The sequence below is a fragment of the Cupressus sempervirens genome, chromosome 6 (genome assembly GCF_028749045.1).
Source record: "Cupressus sempervirens isolate cs-2001-9-10 chromosome 6, ASM2874904v1, whole genome shotgun sequence".
Taxonomy (NCBI): Eukaryota; Viridiplantae; Streptophyta; class Pinopsida; order Cupressales; family Cupressaceae; genus Cupressus; species Cupressus sempervirens.
The window spans coordinates 690,333,987-690,353,318 of NC_143123.1; the positions used below are offsets into that span (position 1 = coordinate 690,333,987).

Here is a 19,332-nt window from a genome sequence, read left to right on the forward strand (position 1 = left end):
TATCATGAATCTTAGATTACATTAAGAAATCAAAATGATATGAACTTTTAAACACCACAGGAGATAGTTAAGGTAACATTTGAGCCTGTGTCTTGAGACATAAAATATTAATTTCTTATTGAAACAAACAAGTTTGACTTTAGCAAGCATGGCCTAATGTTTTTCCTGAAGGGTTTGAACACTTTCAGGAATGTTAGAGGCTATCCTAATGACGTTATCTTGCATCTTACTCTCTAAAGCAAACCTATGTTGAAACAATCATATTGTATTTTGTTTCTCTATTTGCAGTCATCAAATTGTGTACTTAATGTGAACCTCACCAGGAGAGGGAGAGAATGCAAATGCATATGAATTTAGCCTTTGATAGTGCCCAGAAATATTGGTAGCACTCAAAAATTTAGATGCTTAAGAAATTTGACATATTGAGCATATTGAGCTTTTATTTGACTTCCAAGCCTTGGTGAATTAATAGCAACTCAAATGATGTGTTTGAAAGATGAACTCAATTTCCCAACATATTTGCTTTTACCATCGTGCTTTGAAATCTCTTGTCACTGCATGTTCAACAGAGATGCAACAGAAGTGTGACAAACTTGATCTGTAAGGACCTGATCCAGGAAATTACAATTTAAAAAGATAGCCTAGTATAATTTTACAACATTCATGCTCACGTTTTGGGTTCAGTGAAATCATGCCATGTGTTATATTGCAAACTCATGTTTCCAAACATCTCCCCAATGAAAATAAGTAATAACCGTTTTCTTGTAAGCAAACAAAGATAAAAAGCCAAGTTCAGGTTTTAATTTTACATCCCATGCATATTTGAAATCTTAATAGTCACAGGTAGATCTCTAGTTCTCTGTCTTATTGTATACATGATGAAGTAGAGAAGTGTTTGATTGTTTATATGGTTTTTTCTCTTAACATTTTTTGGCACCTTATTGACACAGGTACGATGTTGCTACGTTTCTTACACATAGGATACTGGATTCAGGTGAACCTGTAAGTGATTTCCAACACTAATTTCTTATGAGTTAATATTTTATCTAAATGTTTGTTTTCAGTTCTCCAGATTTACTGACTGTTGGTAAAAATTCAAGTTTTGGGAGTTATAATAGCTATAATTGGTGCTTTTGTTGTTAGAAATAGGGAATACTGAGACAGGGGGGCTGCTGGGGGAGGGGGGGGTGTGAATCACTATTCTACAAACTTTTGTCGCCAATTGGATATTATTAATTAGTCTGAACCATGCATAAGAAAGTAAACAAGTAATGCTGAACAAAAATAATAACCATGCATAAAGAGAACTCATAACACCATATTTTGTTAACCAGGGAAATTTTGGCCAAGGGAAAACCCCGGTGGGAATGATACCCACCAGATGATATACTGATATATATGTTCCTTATTAGAGGATGGACCCTGTTAGGAGTCAATGAGCAAATTTAGTATAGAGAGTCCTTGTTAGGAGACTTTGAATCCCTGTTAGGAGTTGTAGTACAATAGATGCAAGGAGAGCTCATTGCCCAAACATGCACTTCCAATTACAAGAAGAGCTCACTACCCAAACAAGTAATTAATCTTCAGGTATATAGGTGTTGTATCTTCTTTCTTGACTGAACTCTAACCTCAGCTCGATCTCAGATCACAAAATCAGGTTCTCAAATTTTTTGCATATATTGCTTTCGCATATCACTTATTACAATACAATTACACACTCTTTTCACAAGATGTCTTCCACATAAATACCATGCCTTTTCACAAATTGTTGCTAGGTCGGAAGACCATAATATACTTTTCCAACTTAGAGTAAACATCTAGGATGTCGGCCCTAATTGGTCAAGTAATTATTTTGTAAACAAAATAATTCCTTTATCTTTAATTTCGTTGTTCTGTTTCACTGGGTAAATCATGAATATCTCTTTTCCATATTGTCCGTACTGATTTCCAAGGATATACACATCATCATCATGTATACTATCTCCATCTATCTAACTTCACTAGTCATGATATGACGTCAGAATCACTTTATAAAACAAACAATTTTCTAAGTAACAAAAGATAAGTATCTTTATTTCTGAGGTTTACTACAAGTATGTACATCATGTTTTGCTATTAATGACAACAATTACATCACTGCATATAGCCAATTGTCAATAATTTCCCCCTTGGCATTGATGGCAAAAAAGTAAGGAAACTTGGCTAAGTGACAAAACCTTAACAAAAACTTACAATACTTATCATCTATTACATTACATATTACAAATGTTCAATTGCTAAATTGCTCCCCCTTAAGATATGATTTCTACATCCATAACTTACTACGCAATTTTCTTCTGCAACTTCTCCCCCTTTGACATCAATGACAAAGGTCGAAAAATCCAAAAACTATCAAAAAGTTGTCTGACTATTGTCAATACACTGTCTCGCTGCCTTAAGCTGTTAAAATCTTCATACAATCATCAAAATTTACCTTTAAATTGTTCATACCTTTCTTCCAAGTGTCCTTTGCTGCTTTGGCTGTAGTGAGAATTACACATAAGGCATATGATGCCATCTTAACTGCATTAAGGTCGGAGTAGGTGAAGTTTGCATAAGTGTGTTTAGCTTTGACACATTCTTCCAATTGTCTTTCAATGGCTGATATCTTTAGAGCAATAGACTCTCTGAATTATGATACTCTTCTCACAATTAGATCTTTTTCAAGTTTTAGTTTTTTGATGTCTAAGTGAACACCGACAACTTGTCCTTCCAACTCATCAACTCAATAAGAGGGTTGTTGTATCTGATTGGTTAGAGCTTTCAGCTCACTTAGCTTCCCTTGAATTTTTTATCCACATCTTTGGTCAACATATGAGATAAAGTGCATTTGATGTATAGTACCTTGCCAACTTGTTGACATCTTCGGAGTTCCTTGCTACAAGTATCAAGACTCAGCAAATAATTTTGAATATTTTGACAAATGGTGCTAAAAAGATTAACATCATGTGAAATTTGAGCCTTAGACTCAACAACGTTCAACAAATTTGTAAATTCATCATCAAATGATTTCACAATTGCTTGTGCTCTCTATTCGAGATCTACTTCATTGTGTTTGGCTATGAGGGTGCTATGCAATCTATCAGTCACCTCCATTAGTGCTCTCTATATACTTTTCACCTTTTTATTCTTATCAAACAATTTTTTCAAAGATGAGATCAAGTTAGATTGATTGTCATCATCACCTCTAAGGTTAGCAAGAGATATAGGAGAGGATGAGCTGGATGCGTTCACCTCATCTTCCTTTTGTTTCTTCTCTGCTGCCTTCTTAGATCTTCTCTCTTCTTCTTCCTTCTTTTCTCTTACTTTCTTTTCTATTTCTTCCTTTTCTCTTTCTTCTTTTTCTTCTTCCAACTTTTTCTCTTTTTCTTCTTCTCTCCTCCTTTCATCTTCTTTCTGCTTCTTTTCTTCTTCAAGCAATTTCAGCTTGGCTTCTTCAATCTTCTTCTTTTCTTCTTCTATCTATCATTTCTCTTCTTCAATCAATTTCAACTGATCCTGAATATGTTAACAGTAACATTTGTCTGATCAATCTGCATAGTATCATCACTTATTGATACTTCTGAGGTTTTCTCTGTAGCAAGGGATTCTGCATTTGACTCACTCATCATTTGATTGATAGCTGCTACAGTTTCAATTCTAATAACATTCTTTTCTCCTCCCATGAATAGAAATGGCCTCATCTTACTTCGCAAGTAAGTTGCTAGTTTCTTCATCAATTTCTTGATTTCATCTTCATCATCTGTCTTACACATAGTTCTCAGCATTGACTTCCAAAGTTCCATGTCTTCTTCATGAACTAGTGCCTTCTTAGCTACAAGTCTATCATAGACTTTTTGATTTATCATGCCTTCAATACTCCCAAGTTTCAAGTTATTAAGGATCATGTATCTCACAGTAGAGATATCTATTTGTCCCATCTCAATGTCATTGTATAACTCATAGAACTTGTTCATCTGTACAAAGTTTCCATCATTGATAATGGCTTTGTTAATCTTCTCTATCTTAGGTTTCCATGGTTGCCTTGTTTTACCTGCTGGCTGCTTAGAAACAGTAACTTTCTCTGGCTGTTTGTCTTCTGGTTCGCCTTCTTCTTCTTCATCACTGGAGTCCTCAAGTGTCAACAATGTTTTCTTTCTTTTCTTGGGTCCAGTAGCTTGCTACTTAACTCTTTTAGACTTGTGAGTCTCAACTAGCCTTTCAGACTTCCTCTTAGGTTCACTTGGCTGCTCAACTGATACAACAACACATGGAATGGTTTGTTCTATAGGAGTTTCTACGATGGATACACCGAATGCTTGGCCAATTGACAGAGGTGCCAGTTTGTTTCAATCTGGAGATAGTTTGTCTTACTACTTGTGATTCTTCTTCTGACATACCAGCCTCAAATAGTGCTTTCTTCATTACAGATGCAATCTTCTTATGAGATGCCTTTTCTAATGATGCCTGGTAGGCTGATTGGGTTATCTCCTCATACGTTCCAAATCTGTATGATGCTTGATCAATATCAGATTTCAATAATAAATCAATATAACTAATAGCTATTTCATTGCTCAATTCATAACCTATGGGATCAAGAAATGTTTCCCAAGGTTCTACTGCTTCAATATAGATTAGATCAGTGTCCAACATAAAACATATATCATTCTTAATTTTGTCAACGATTGTAGGGGCAATTCTATATCTCTGTTTCATCTCATTCTGAAATGTTCTCATGATCAAATTTCTGCTGTCCAAGATTTTCTTTGTTGGATGTTTTCTGCATACCTCTGTCATCTTGTCCGTAGTACATCTTTCACTACTCATAATATCAGTAACTTATAAAAATGGAAATCTCTTAAGTACATGAAAGAAAATATGATTAGTCAAAGCCTGGAATGTGAATACACCCTTCTTAGTTCTTTTAATCTTCTCTAAGTTTTCAATAAGTTGTACTCTCAAACTTTCACTCAAATTCACTTAATCTTTCTCAACACATATCTTTTGAGCTACATAAATAAATCCTGCTGATAACTCATCACTCTTAGAACTTGCACATAGAGAATATGCAATGATTCTGCTCAAGAATCTTACATCATGTTGTTTGATGGTGCTGATCACCATTGGTTTACCATTGTAAACTGCCTTAGCATAATTTTCAACCTTCGTCTTAACTAGTTTCTCACTAATAGGTACATTGCCTTGTTTGCTAAGACTAGTGACCTCATGAATAAGGTCGGAAGAGATGTCAACTACATTGTCTCCCATCCAAATCTTTCTGTTACGAATTCTGCTTAATATGATATGTGTCCATTCCTCAGTATCAAGTTTGCGGTAGAAATGATATCTGACTAAGTCTAAGTCTTTTAGATGCTCATATCCAAGCTTAATAGTCATATCATGATTGAAAACAATTTCCATATCTCTATTCATAAACTCACTTCCAATGGTTTCCAACTTACTACATAGGTAGCTTCCTACATCTTCCAAGAAAACTACATTGTCCAAAGTAATTGCTAAAGCTGAATTAGGGTTTTCCTCTAGGGGTTTCATAAGAACAACCTTTAATTTGGGTCTCTCAATATTCTCAACATTATGAACAACTGACATATCCATGATTACACCGAAAATAAAATTATCGAAGAATTTCTGTGCGAAAAACAATAAAATACCTTTTTTGAAGTAGGGTTTAGCTTGAAATCAATTTTCCAAACTGCTTTTGAGTGCTCTTAGCTTTTGAGATGATTGTAATGTAGAAATAATCAAGTTTGTACTCCTTTTATTCATCTAGAACTTGCATTAATTGCGTACTTCGCCAAATCAAAAAAGTTGATTATTTCGCTCCTAAATTGAATATCTGCTCAAGATCAACTGCGATCTTCGAATGTTGTCTGAGGTTCACCATAGCCTCCTTTCATCATGACAATGCTCCACAAAACTTCGCTTCATGAAATTTGTTGCAGAAACATAGATTTCATCTTCTATCGTAGAGTAAACTATCTCTGTTATAACAATAGCTCTTATTTCCTTCCTAACTTGTTCCAATAAGCTCCAAATTGTAAGCGAGCTTAACTACAGTCCAAACTCATCAAGATACATCTTCTCGCAAACTCACTATGAGTAGCTCGATCTCTAAATGAAGTTTCCAATTCTAGTGTTGTGAACCAGCTTAATTCAACTTGGTTGAATCAAACTCGATTGTTGACTTTGATTTCCCTAGCTCAGAATCAACAAATTTACAAATGCCTCATTGAGTTCTTCTCGAAGTTTATTGACTACATTTGTTTGTTCTTCATTGCCATTCTTAGTTTCAGAGTTACTCTCATGATTCCTTTTGTCATTTCCGAAGTTCCTCCCATTGTTGCTTCTATTTCCGAAGTTTCTTCCATGATTCCTTCTGTCATTTCCGAAGTTTCTTCCATTATTACTTCTGTCCATTCTACAGTGTTTTACTGTATGTTCGAAGTTGTTGCATAACTGACATACTGGGGTTTTGCTTCTAGGATCTTGCTGATCAGTAGGTGCTTGACAATTCTGGGTGATGTGTCCAAAGTTGTTACACTTATAACACACGATTTGCTTTCTTTCTTCATAAGGTCTACTTTCTTTTGATGTCCTTTCATTAGATCTTCCTCTATCTATAGGGTTCGTGTTTCCAGACATTCTACTATTTCTTCTATCATTATCATATTTAGGTTTCCTACAATCAATTGCATTATGACCAATACCATGACAATTATGACAATAAAATTTCGTGACATGATTAAATGATTTATTTGTACAATCTCTTTTCATATGACCTATTTCATTACATGAAAAACATTTACCTTGAAATTCATACCTATTTTCCTTAGGAGATTCCACTTGCTTAGGTTCATCCAATTTCACAGTTTCCTTCTCTTGTCCAACTTCTTTGGATTTATTAGAAGATTGATTGGATTCAATCTTATCATTAGACTTATCTTTCTCTTTCGGATCTAATTTACTTTCAAGTTTCTTTGTAGACATGTTAAATAAATAGCCAAGACTAGTCTTATTATAAGTAGGTCTTTGTATTGACATAGATTCATCAAGCTTTTCTCTGCTAGTGTAAATTTTTTGAAGTTGTTTCTTTCACTGAGTTAGTTCACCCTGCACAATAGTGTTGCATTTATGAAGTTCTTCATGATCTTTCAATGTTTCAAATTCGGATGTCTTCTTTGCTAGAATTGCTCTAAGATTTGAGTTTTCAGTCTTCAAATCAGATTCAATTTTGCTAGAATCATTCTTCAAACTCAACTTTAGATTGGTAATCTTCAGTTTATGCTTCAAGATCTTGCACTCTATTTTCAATTTTGAATAATCATCATCACTAGTTTTAGATTCAGTAGATTCAGGCTTGGATTAGATGTTCAATCTTGTCCTTCAATTGTCCAATGTATACTTTGGAGTCTTCATATCTATCTTTCAGCTTATCTCTTTCTTCAGTAAGGAGATTAATTTGTTCAAGTGCCTCTTCAAGGTTCTTCATCAACTGTTCCATATCCATAGGGATTTTACTCAAGCTGTTAAGCCTCTTCTGAGTAACTGCGCTCTGATCCAATTGTTAGAAATAAGGAATACTAAGAGGTGGTGGTGAATCTATATTCTAAAAACTTTTGTCGCCAACTGGATATTATTAATTACTTTGAACCGTGCATAAGAAAGTAAACAAGTAATGCTGAACAAAAATAATAACCATGCATAAAGAGAACTCATAAAACCATATTTTTTTAACTAGGGAAACCCTGACTAAGGGAAAACCCCGGTGGGGATGATACCCACTAGATGATATACTGATATATATGTTCCTTGTTAGAGGATGGACCTTGTTAAGAGTTAATGAGCAAATTCAGTATAGAGAGTCCCTGTTAGGAGATTCCGACCCTGTTAGGAGTTGTAGTACAGTAGATGCAAGAAGAGCTCATTGCCCAAACATGCACTTCCAATTACAAGAAGAGCTCATTTCCCAAACAAGTAATTATTCTTCAAGTATATAGTTGTTGTATCTTCTTTCTTGACTAATCTCTGATCTCAGCTCGATCTCGGATAACAAAATTAGGTTCTCAAAAACTTCGCATATATTGCTTCACAAAAGGTTCACATATCACTTATTACAATACAATCACACACTTCTTTTCGCAAGATGTTCTTCGCATAAATACCATGCCTTTTAACAAATTGTTGCTAGGTCGGCTAAGACCATAATATACTTTTCCAACTTAGAGTAAACATCTAGGATGTCGGCCCTAATTGGTCAAGTAATTGTTTTGTAAAAAAAATAATTCTTTTACCTTTAATTTTGTTGCCCTATTTCACTAGGTAAATCGTGAATATCTCATTTTCGTACTGCCCGTACTAATGTCTAAGGTTATACACATCATCATCAACGTGTGTATTATCTCCATCTAACTTCGTTAGTCATAATATAACATCAAAAACATTTAAATATAAAATAATGTGCTGCTGTAAACCAATTCATACTCAGACAATTTTCTAAGTACCAAAACCTAAGTATCTTTATTTCCGAGGTTTACTACAAGTATGTACATTATGTGTTGCCATTAATGACAACAATTAAATCACAGCATATAGCCAATTGACAACATGTGTATGGTTGTCTACAAGGAACAATGAGAGGAAACTATTAAGATAATATCTTTAATATCTTTATTAAGATATTATCTCCTTAGTTAAATACTTTCTATAATGGTCAACTCCTTGTCTTTAGTCTGTCTTTTAGTCTAGATAGAAATGTTTCCTAGCCTGTCTCTTTTGTCTTAAGTCCAGATAGGAATGTCCTATCCTGTCTTCAGTTTTGTTTCTAATTTTGTCTTCAGTATATGTTGTTTCGAAAAGAAACAACGTCCTTGTAATTCTTTATAAGGAACACATTTGTTCCTCTATAAATTAATCAATCATTTGGAAATCCGTTAATCTACCAATTCTTGAATCTTGTAACATGGTATCATAGCTTAGTATGTTATTATTTTGAAAATTTATAATTTCTTTTGGAATTATCAGTGCATAAAATTTTGAAATTATTCTGTGCATTTTTTGGTGCTCGTTTTGAGTAACCCGTCTAGGTCTTTCGAGTAGTCATACTCCTGTTTTTGCGTGCAAGGATCTGAGCTTTTATCCCAAACTTCTATTGCTGGTTATTTGCCCAAACACGACATCTTTATTTGCATTCACGTCTTCTATTGATGCTTGGAATCCACGTCTCTATCTCTTATAAAAAACACGCGTCATTCCTCTCTGTAAATCACGCACGTTTTTGGCGGTGTTCTTCACCATTTTCGGTGTCCCTCTTATCAATAATCAGTGACGTTTTCTTCTCCAAAGTGCAAAAACGACCTCATCTATGACGTTTCTCATTCCGGAAGTTGTCGGTTCTACAGTTTTCGCCATTTTTTCTGCAACTTTTTTCCATCAATGGCTGCCGACTAGGGTTTTGTTTCAAAACCCTAAGTTTTTGGCTTGGAAAATTTTTCTAATCACATATTCTTGGTGGGTTTTTCGAGATCTCAAATAGGTTTTCATCAGATTTTTGTGGGTGCCTTGTTTTTCATGCATTGATTTTCAAGCCTATGGACTTGAAATCTAACTTCAAATTCTTTATGGGTTTTGTATCAGTTCCTTTAGTCACCTGTCGATTTTTTCTAGGTCAACTAGGAATTTGCCTTGGAATTCGTGCCTCTTGAATTTCAGTCTTAAAGTTTGTACCTGAATTATTTGAAATGGCATCTTTGACTAATCTGATGTTGGAGGGACGTCTACGATTCAATAGCCGCAATTATAACCACTAGAAGCAGAGCATGTTAACCATCTTCGAGTATCATCATCTGGATGAGCTTGTTATAGGCACAAAGACTCGTCCGACCTCCAACCAAGCAGAACAACATAAGTTGTCAAGCTTTCTGATCAAGGCGAAGCTGCATTTTTCGCCTTCTGAATTTGTTTCTTTTTTTATAGGTTTGTTGATTTTCTCTTTAAAAATCATTTCATGTTGTCTATAATACACAAGGTTGCGTGAGATTTTGGGTTTTACCTTTTTTTCACAAAAACAAAGTTTTGTAATTGCAATCTGTTTTGAGTCATAGCACTCTTTTGGAAAAGCTTCTTGGTTTCATCATTCTGTAGATCCAAGGAGGGTCTCAGTTATCCCAGAATGTTCCGACATCCGTACGTTGACCATTAAGGGAGGGTATTAAGATAATATCTTTAATATCTTTATTAAGATATTATTGTCCTTAGTTAAATACTTTCTATAATGGTCAACTACTTGTCTGTAATCTGTCTTTCAGTCTAGATAAGAATGTTTCCTATCCTGTCTCTTTTGTCTTCAGTCCAGATAGGAATGTTTCCTATCCTATCTTCAATTTTTTTTCTAATTCGTCTTTAATCTACATTGTTTCTTTTAGGAATAACGTCCATGTAATTCTTTATAAGGAACACATTTGTTCCTCTGTTAATTAATCAATCATCCAGAAATCCGTTAATTTGCCAATTCTTGAATCTTGTAACAGAAACACAGACATTCTTTGCAATTTTTAGAGTTGTGAAATGATTTATGTAACCCAATTTTTAATATAGACAATCCACAATCTATTAGATTGCACTGGCATTTGCAGTAGCTATGTCAAAGTCAAAAATTGGTTTAGTTTCATTTGAACGAAAATCCACAATCCATTAGATTGCACTTGCACTAGCTATGTCATTGTAATATGCAAGAGCTGCCCAGTGTTCATTTATAGAAACCTGGGCAAGCTGTGCTACATCTAAATCAGCACACTCAAGGGCTAGATCCCAATTCCTTGTCACACCCTCGATGCATTGCAATTGCTTATGTGACAATAGATGAAGGTTAGAATTATGCAAGGAAAATCCTTTGCTCTTTTGCACCCAAACGATTGCCCTTGATGAAATGGATGGAGTATGTACTCCAATTCTACTCCGCTAATGAAGAAATTTGCAACTTGTTGAGTTTGCATACAACATTTAGTATTTAATTTATAATTTTAGGATTATAACTTAATAAGTTAAAATGTACATAAAAAATAAAAAGATACATAATTGGGAGACAATTCTAATTGCAAGAGGCTGCAAGAAATTTTAGCCACGTGCATAATATACATACCAGCACTCAGCAACATTAACCCACTATTTGGCATGAAAAGTGATAGTATTACGATATTTGGAAGATACCTATGTTACAAGGGGATGGGCCCTCTATTTTTGGCCCTCTAGGAGACCTCCCGGAAATGTGTTACCTTTCGTCCCCCAATCCCTGTCTCTAAAACATTGTGGAACTTTTGAAAACCAACGCAAGTCAATTCCTATGACAGCAATGTAGAATCCAAGGGGCTTTGACATAAACTAATGGCTCGAAGCAAGCACTAACTTGGGTCTATGTTTCATGCTTGCATCAAAGTGTTGGAGTTGTAGGAACAGTTTATTCTTAGACAAGACATTTTCTATTTTCACCATAAATGTTGTCATTAAAAGTTATAAACATCGAAAAATATAATATATTTAAAAAAATAATATTGTCAAGCCCCCATCCCTATCCTCAAATGCCACGAAACATAGCAAGATACAAATTGGCCAAATTTGGTGAAGACAATATTTCGAGTTTCATCATATATATCTTTTTTAAATGCAGCCAAGTAGCCAGTAGCAACCTCAACATCCCTATATAGTGCCACCCTCCTTGGTAATGCAAGCATCTCCTCACTATTAAACCTTCACGAGAAAGAAAATGCTAATGGATGTGAGGGGGTGGTCATCTTTTTCCACAAGTCAATGATAATTAGTTCTACAACTTAGAAATGTGCATTCGTATGTTCCTTGGTGTCATGTCCTCTCATTCGGGCTAGTTCTTTTGGCACTTGGTTAATCTATCTCTACATCTGAATAGACTAATGACATTATAGGTAAGGATACCTGCCAGTCAGAAGGGAAGATTTGTCTTAAGTTCGTCATTTAATGTGCTTTAATAAAGTTACTTTATGTTTTAAAAGTCATTCACTTTATAAAGTGACTTGAGTGACTAGAAGACAAAATTGATGTTTTATCCCACATCTCTTATTCCAACACTTTTCCCTCACTTTGAAGTTATAAATATGAGACTTCGTCTTGGGAAAGAACACAACAAATATATGTTATTTATAAATCCAAATGGTTGCTTAATTGTGACTAGAAATTTCCCTAAGGACGAAAACCCTTGAGGAAAGGAGTGAGACTAGATGCCAACCTAGTACTCATATTGCACTATCATTTTGAAGTTTGATTTGGAACTCAAGGATTAGGCAAGAAGTGGAGTTAATAAGCAATAGGAAGAGGAAATGGTCAATTCATTGTATTACCCCTCACAGGATATCTGTCATAGCTGAACAGTAGTCAAGGAGATAGTCATTTCAGGACTAAAGTCATTAGTGTGATATTGGATAAGTATAACCTTGCCATCTCAAGTTTATATTGCGACGGATTCTTTCCACCATGGAGTTCATGGAATGAAACATGGACGAGTCAGCATAATGTTCTCCTCATAGTGAATATCTGGCACGCAGACACCATCATTTCTGAGTTGTTTGACAAGTGAAGTTAATGTTAACAGTGATAGTTTTGGTGATAACCACAGAGCAAAAGATGTGTTGGTAGAGGAATAATGTGAGAACGTGGCATTTTGACTGGGTATGACCACAGGAGATTCTCAGGGTGTTTCGCAACATTCTTACGTAGCAATAGCAATTGTGTTAACCGCCTCTAAAGCAAGAGTTCAACTCCCTTCAGCATATGACTAGCAAAGCAGATTTATGATGGTCTACGGGTAGATTGATTAAGAGATTGGAAATGGTCGGGTTGAACACATACTGCCGCACTCAGAATTCATTCACTGCATTCACCATCAATATAGGTTCCTCCTTATTGCAGTGAGAGAAAACCAAGACCTAGTCCTAACTTGAAGATGGAGATGTAGGATAACAGCAGGTCATGAGCTTGTTTAGACCATAACACCTGGGAATTGGGTTTATCTCTTATTAATGCCGATAGGCATTCTACAATGGCAGAATGGGTGGAGTGGGATGGTGTGAACATGTTAATGTTAACTTTTATCTTTTTAGATTAAATTTGACAATCATCTACATGTCAAAATTTTAAATTTAATTATAAACATAATATACCTTTAAAATAATTTAATAAACACCACATAAAATTTTTGTTAAAATTATAATGTTTGGAGATTTTAAAATCATTAATTTTCTTTACAAATTATAATAAAATACTTAATGAAAAAAATTAGAGATAAAAAAATATAAATAGTTTTGGGTGTTTTAAATTAAATTTTAATCATTTTATAATGGATATTTATCGGCATTCCTTTAGATAGATTTATTAAGATATATATGCTAGTCTCTAAACCATTTGTATAGTAGTATGTGTTAATATAATCATTTATAGACTGACCTTCTGTAATTGATATTTTGTATACAAAACTTTTACTGATGTTACCTTCATAAATCAATGTTGCTCTTTTGGCTGTTAGACCAAAATTGATGTTTATGCTGAAGATTCCGTTCTAATGATTATGTGAGCATTCTCAGTTATTCAAGTTAGAGGCTCAGCTAAGTGATAGCGAGTTAATGTTTGATAAAAGTTTACTGGTTTTATGACAACTGTTTGATGGAAGTCATTAGTGCAGTTTAAAACTAAATTGAGAAAATCTAGCAGAGGACATTATAGTGGTACCAGAGCTAAGAGGTCCTGCAAGCTTGTGGGTTAAACAGGAAGTAAAATGACAGCGGGGTATGAAGAAAAAATGTTATAATTTCAGTCACCTTCCAACTAGAACAAGCAGGGTCTTCTGAACAAATTTTTATTGAGGATAGTTATTCGGTGGATGAGTAATTGGTTTTTGGAACAGTTGAACAAGTTGAACAAACTAAACAGGTTGATCATTTTGAACAGCTAGAATAGGTAAACAACATTCAAATTGCACATAATGAAACTGAACCAGACAAGGAAGGGAAACATTGTAGGCTATTAGAGATGGGCAGAATAACATAGCTGATGCTCTTCAGCAACTTGCAGTTAATATATAGCAATTAGCCAATGTTAACAGGAGAGCTCCGAGCCATCACAGTGGTGGTAGTAGTGTAGCGGGATCACCCCAAGCTATTAGAGCCCCCACATGAAACACTGACAGACCTCTAATGCCCGTTTTTAATGCAAAAGAAGAGGCAACACCACCAGCTGCACCAAATTTACTACCGAACAATGTTATGGCAATGTATGATGAATGGAATATGTTTCCTGATCCTATTAAACAAAATATGTCATTTGTCCAATATCTAAATCAGAAAAGGGAGTCAGATAGATAGCACCATGATAGGAGGCCTAGAGCACCAAGCAGAGACTTAAAACATGCTATGAACAAATTATCTCTCCCTACTTTTGCTGACTTGAATTCACAAGCTAGACACATACCTAACACTTAAACCTATGTCAAAGACAGAAGCCATCAGATTTGCTATGATGCACTTAAAGGGAGTGGCTTATGATTGGTGGCACCACGGGTTGGTTACCTAGGATCATGGACTCATTACATCATATGAGACTTTCAACTCTAAGCTGATTACTTGCTTTGACAGGAAGGGTATAGAGGTCTATTATAGGGATTTGGCATAGCTACGATAGGGCGGATCTCTAGATGTTTTATTTGACGATTTTAAGCGGATCTCGGTGATGGTTCCTGACATGACAAAACAGCGTAAGGTAATGTTGTTATCGGGGGTTTGTAGGATAGATATAGAGGTTTGGTTAAGGCACTTAAAACCAAACACTCTAAATGATGCTATTAAGATTGCACACAATCTAGGGTCACCCTCTTCAATATTACAGCCTCCTAAGAAGACATGTATGGGGACCAATTCTTTCCAAAAGAACAAAAACCAGCATAAGGCTACATCTCCTAGGATGGACTAAAAGATACAGAATGAACTCAAGATGAAGAAACTGTGCTTCACTTGCAGAGAGCCATGGACATTGGATCATAGATGTCTTGGCAAAGGCAAGATACATTATGTAGAGGTGCTTTTAGAAGAGGAGGATGAGCATCAAGAGGGCAGTGATGTGGATGGCAGTGATAAAGAGGAGAATGAGGATTGACCACCTAGAAGGGGAAGAAGGAAGGTACCCAGGGACAGCCTCCTATCATAACATCACTTTCTAGTGACCCCATAGGACACCCCTTTCATTTGAAAGGAATTGTTAGAGGACAACATATTATATGTCTCTTGGATACAGGGGCCTCACATAACTTCATAAGCTCACAATGGGTTACCAGGAGGAGGTTACAAATTGACGACATAACTGAGTTTGAGGTTAGGGTGGCAAGAGGTGAGAGATTAAGATGCACAAGGAAGGTGTCAAGACTTCTGATTCACTTTGAAGATTTCCTTCTTGAGACAGATTTTTAGTTGGTGGATTTAGATGGACTGGATGTCGTGTTGGGGAGATAGTGGTTATAGACCTAGGTAGATATACGGTTGATCATGAGAAGATGCAGTTGGAGTTCCTATAGGATGCTCGACAGGTGATCCTCAAGGCTATGCCAGAATGGAGCCCGAGTTAATAATAGTTCACAGGATGGAAGCCATTTCGAGGCACGATGATATCAAATGGGCGACACAGTGTTTCATCTCTTCTTAAGGAAACACAAGGTACATGACAATAGTATCATTGTGATATCCAGACGATGCTTGACAAACATAGGAGGGTATTTGAGGATTTACCCCTAGGTATTCCACCATATAGAGGGTTTGAACATATCATTGAGCTAGAGGAGGGCGCCAAACTTGTCATTATCACTCCTTATCACCACCCCAGACATTACAAGGAAGAGATAGAGAAGACGATTAAGGAACTACTAAATATGGGACATATCAGGCCAACTCCAGCCCTTTTGCCTCTTCAGTGGTGTTGGTTAAAAAGAAGGATGGCACTCTTCAGATGTGTATTGATTATCGCGCCCTTAATAAGAGGACCATTAAAAACAAGTATCTGATTCCCCCCATTGATGAGTTATTGGATGAGCTTCATGGAGCTATTTATTTCTTGAAGATAGATCTTCAATCGAGATTCCATCAGATACAAGTCCAAGAGGAGGATGTACATAAGACAGCTTTCAGATGCCACTACAGACACTATGAGTTTTTGGTGATGCCATTTGGGCTTAGTAACGCACTAGCTACTTTTCAGTCATGCCTGAACCCCATCTTTAAAATGCAACTATGAAAGAGTGTGTTGGTCTTCTTTGATAACATCTTGATCTTTAGCAGGACTTGGGAGGAACATTTGTAGCACCTAGATGAGATCCTTACCCTCATGGAAAAACACTCTTTATTTGTAAAGGAGTCTAAGTGTGAATTTGGGCCAGCTAAGATTCTTTATCTTGGTCATGTTGTCGGTGCAAAGGGAGTTAAGGTACATCAGGAAAAGACACAGGCAATCCTCAATTGGCCACCACTGAGAGCTGTATTTGAATTGCGGGACTTTCTTGGCCTTTGCTCTTATTACAGGCGATTCGCTAAAGGTTTCTCGGGTAGCAGTCCCCCTTACCAATTTGACATGGAAAGGGGCATTTAGATGGATAAAGGATTTAGAGGCAGTCTTTGATAGAATGAAACAAGTGATGTGCACATGTCTGGTTTTGGCACTTCCTAATTTTTCTAGACCCTTTGTTTTGGAGCGTGATGCTTCAGAGAGCGGAATCGAGGCGGTTTTGATGCAGGACCGACATCTCATAGCTTTTGAGAGCAGGAAACTTAGGACAACAAACTATTATATTCTACTTATGATAAGAAGATGCTGGCCATAATGCACGCTTTAGCCAAGTTTAGATAGTGCTTGGTAGGAAGTAAGTTCACAGTAAAGACTCATCATAACAGCCCATGTTACTTTTTGGAACAAAAGAAGCTAAATGAAAGACAACAAAAATGGGTCAGCAAGGTTCAAGCATATGATATTGACGTTGAATATGTCAAGGGTAAAATTAATATAGTTGCTGATGCACTTTCGAGGAGAACCCCAGTGATGGAGTGCTGCGCCATTTCTAAGATTTTAGCAAATTGGAGGTCTCAATTGTTAGTTGAGTATTCTAAAAATACTCATGCCCATCAGATTATGGATGGTCTACTTCAGGATGGTCGGTACAAGGTAATGAATGATATCACATGTTATAAGGATAGAATCTACCTAGTACCAGAAAATCTAAACTTAGAATGAATATTATGTACACTATACATGATGCACCTTAAGAGGGTCACCCAGGTTTTTTCAAAACCTATAGGCAGATTAGAGAGAGATTCTCATGGAAGGGGCTTAAAGATGATGTATTGCAACATGTTAGAGAGTGCCAGACTTGTTAGCAGAACAAGTCAGAACAAGGCTTTCCAGCAGGTTTACTTCAGCTTCTTCCTATTCTAGCTCAAAGGTGGGAGAGTATCTCCATGGATTTTATTACAGGATTGTCGAGGGTCCAGGGTAGGGACTACATTTTTGTGGTGGTAGACAGATTGACTAAGTTCACACACTTCTTTGCTATTGCAATGAATTGGTTGGCCTCTTAGATGGCAGAGTTGTTCTTTCGAGGGGTTTTTCGTCTTCAAGATTGCCTAGGACTATTGTGAGTGATAGAGACAGAAGGTTTCTTAGCACATTTTGGTAGGAGGTTTTAGATTGGCAGGTACCGAGTTGACACCCAGAACTAGCTATCACCCGTAGACGGATGGTCAGATTGAAATAGTGAATAAATGGGTGGAAGGGTATTTGAGAAACTATATTGCAGGTCAGCAAAGAGCTTGGGTTAAATGGTTGTATTTGGGGGAGTATTTCTATAACTCCACATATCATATGTCCATTCGGACGACTCCTTTCTGTGCTCTTTATGGCTACAAACTTGTCTCTTTCATTGATCTGGCCTTACAGGACAGCAGGATTCCCTTAGCCAAAGATTGGATTCTGGATCAACAGGATATTCTCAGATCTCTTAGGGATAATATTCAGTAGGTGCAAAACCAACAAAAGTTATATGCTGATCGACATCATCTTGAGCGGAGCTTCGAGATAGTTGACATTGTTTATCTTTGTCTCTAGCCATATAGACAAAGCTCTCTAAAGAAAAGTGGGTCAAAAACGCTTAAACCCAGATTCTACGGACCTTATTGCATCACTGTCAGCCGACTGGATGGTCCCGACGGTGTTTCTGTAGCCGACGAAATGACTGTCGTCTGTGTTTTGTATTTTGTAGCCAATGGGTTTATAGTTTGTAGCAGACATAATGTTTGTGGCCGACGGACTCCTTCGGGAAGGTTCGGCGGATAGTATTTATATTCCGTCTGGGATCATTGTAAAGCATCATCTATGATTCATCTTATCAAGCATAATGTAATGTCTGGCATATGCGAATATAATCTAAAGAGTTCTGCTATTCGTGTCCATTATTTGTATGCGTTGATTTCTTTACCAGTACGGTAAATAGGTAAACATTTGACTACCTTTCCGACAGTCATTCCGCCGTTTGGCCAGTGCCATGCCCCGGTCCTTATGACTCCTCCAGCGGAGGCAGATGTCCCACGGATAATGATGGATGGCCCCACGGTCAGCGACAAAAGTTCTCCCATAGATAGCAACAGATGTTGTCCTACGAACAGTCGTCGAGATATTGCCGACGGTTGTAGCGGAGGTAATTCTAGTTGTACCAGCGGAGCAAGTTTCACAACCAGATGTCGTTACCGTCGTAGTCTCACAGAGAGCACAGTTGCCACCGCCGGAGCCTGAGCCTCAGGTTCGGTTGGATGTCATTGATTGTGATGTAGTTGTCACTATTTCGACATCTTTTTTAGCAGAGGCTGAGTCAGCCTAGCTAGTACCAGAGAACATGGAGTTCGCGCAGTCAGACCAACCGGAGGTGATGGATAGAGCTAGTGTGTTTTTGAGGCAGCAGTTCCGACTCACTCCTGCCAAGTGGGGTCCGTCCATTCAGTCTCCTAGGCGTTCAAGAACATCACCAACAGCACCAAAGCCTCAGCTTCAGGAGGAGGGAATGCCACATGCCATGGTTGCGCCAATAGTAGAGGAGGCAGCACCGGATGTGGGCATGGCTCCCGCTGATGAGGAGGAGAAGAGTGATGCGGAATGGTCATTGGAGGACTTCGCCAAGGAGGATTACGGGTCAGATGAGGACAGGTGTCGGGATTACCTCAGGACTATGAAGTCTGCGTTGAAGAAGGG

General features: G+C 36.8%; 1 protein-coding gene across 6 annotated transcripts in view; it reads left to right on the top strand.

The window, feature by feature from the left end:
• The window catches only part of LOC149554077 (protein SAWADEE HOMEODOMAIN HOMOLOG 2-like), a 58,842-nt gene that overhangs the window by 30,339 nt on the left and 9,171 nt on the right, over positions 1–19,332 (top strand). For all 6 annotated transcript variants that reach the window (XM_089789411.1, XM_089789410.1, XM_089789414.1 and 3 more), the window contains exon 7: positions 951–1,002. In XM_089789411.1, coding sequence (XP_089645537.1) covers positions 951–1,002 — 52 coding nt within the window. The remainder of the gene's footprint in view (positions 1–950; positions 1,003–19,332) is intronic.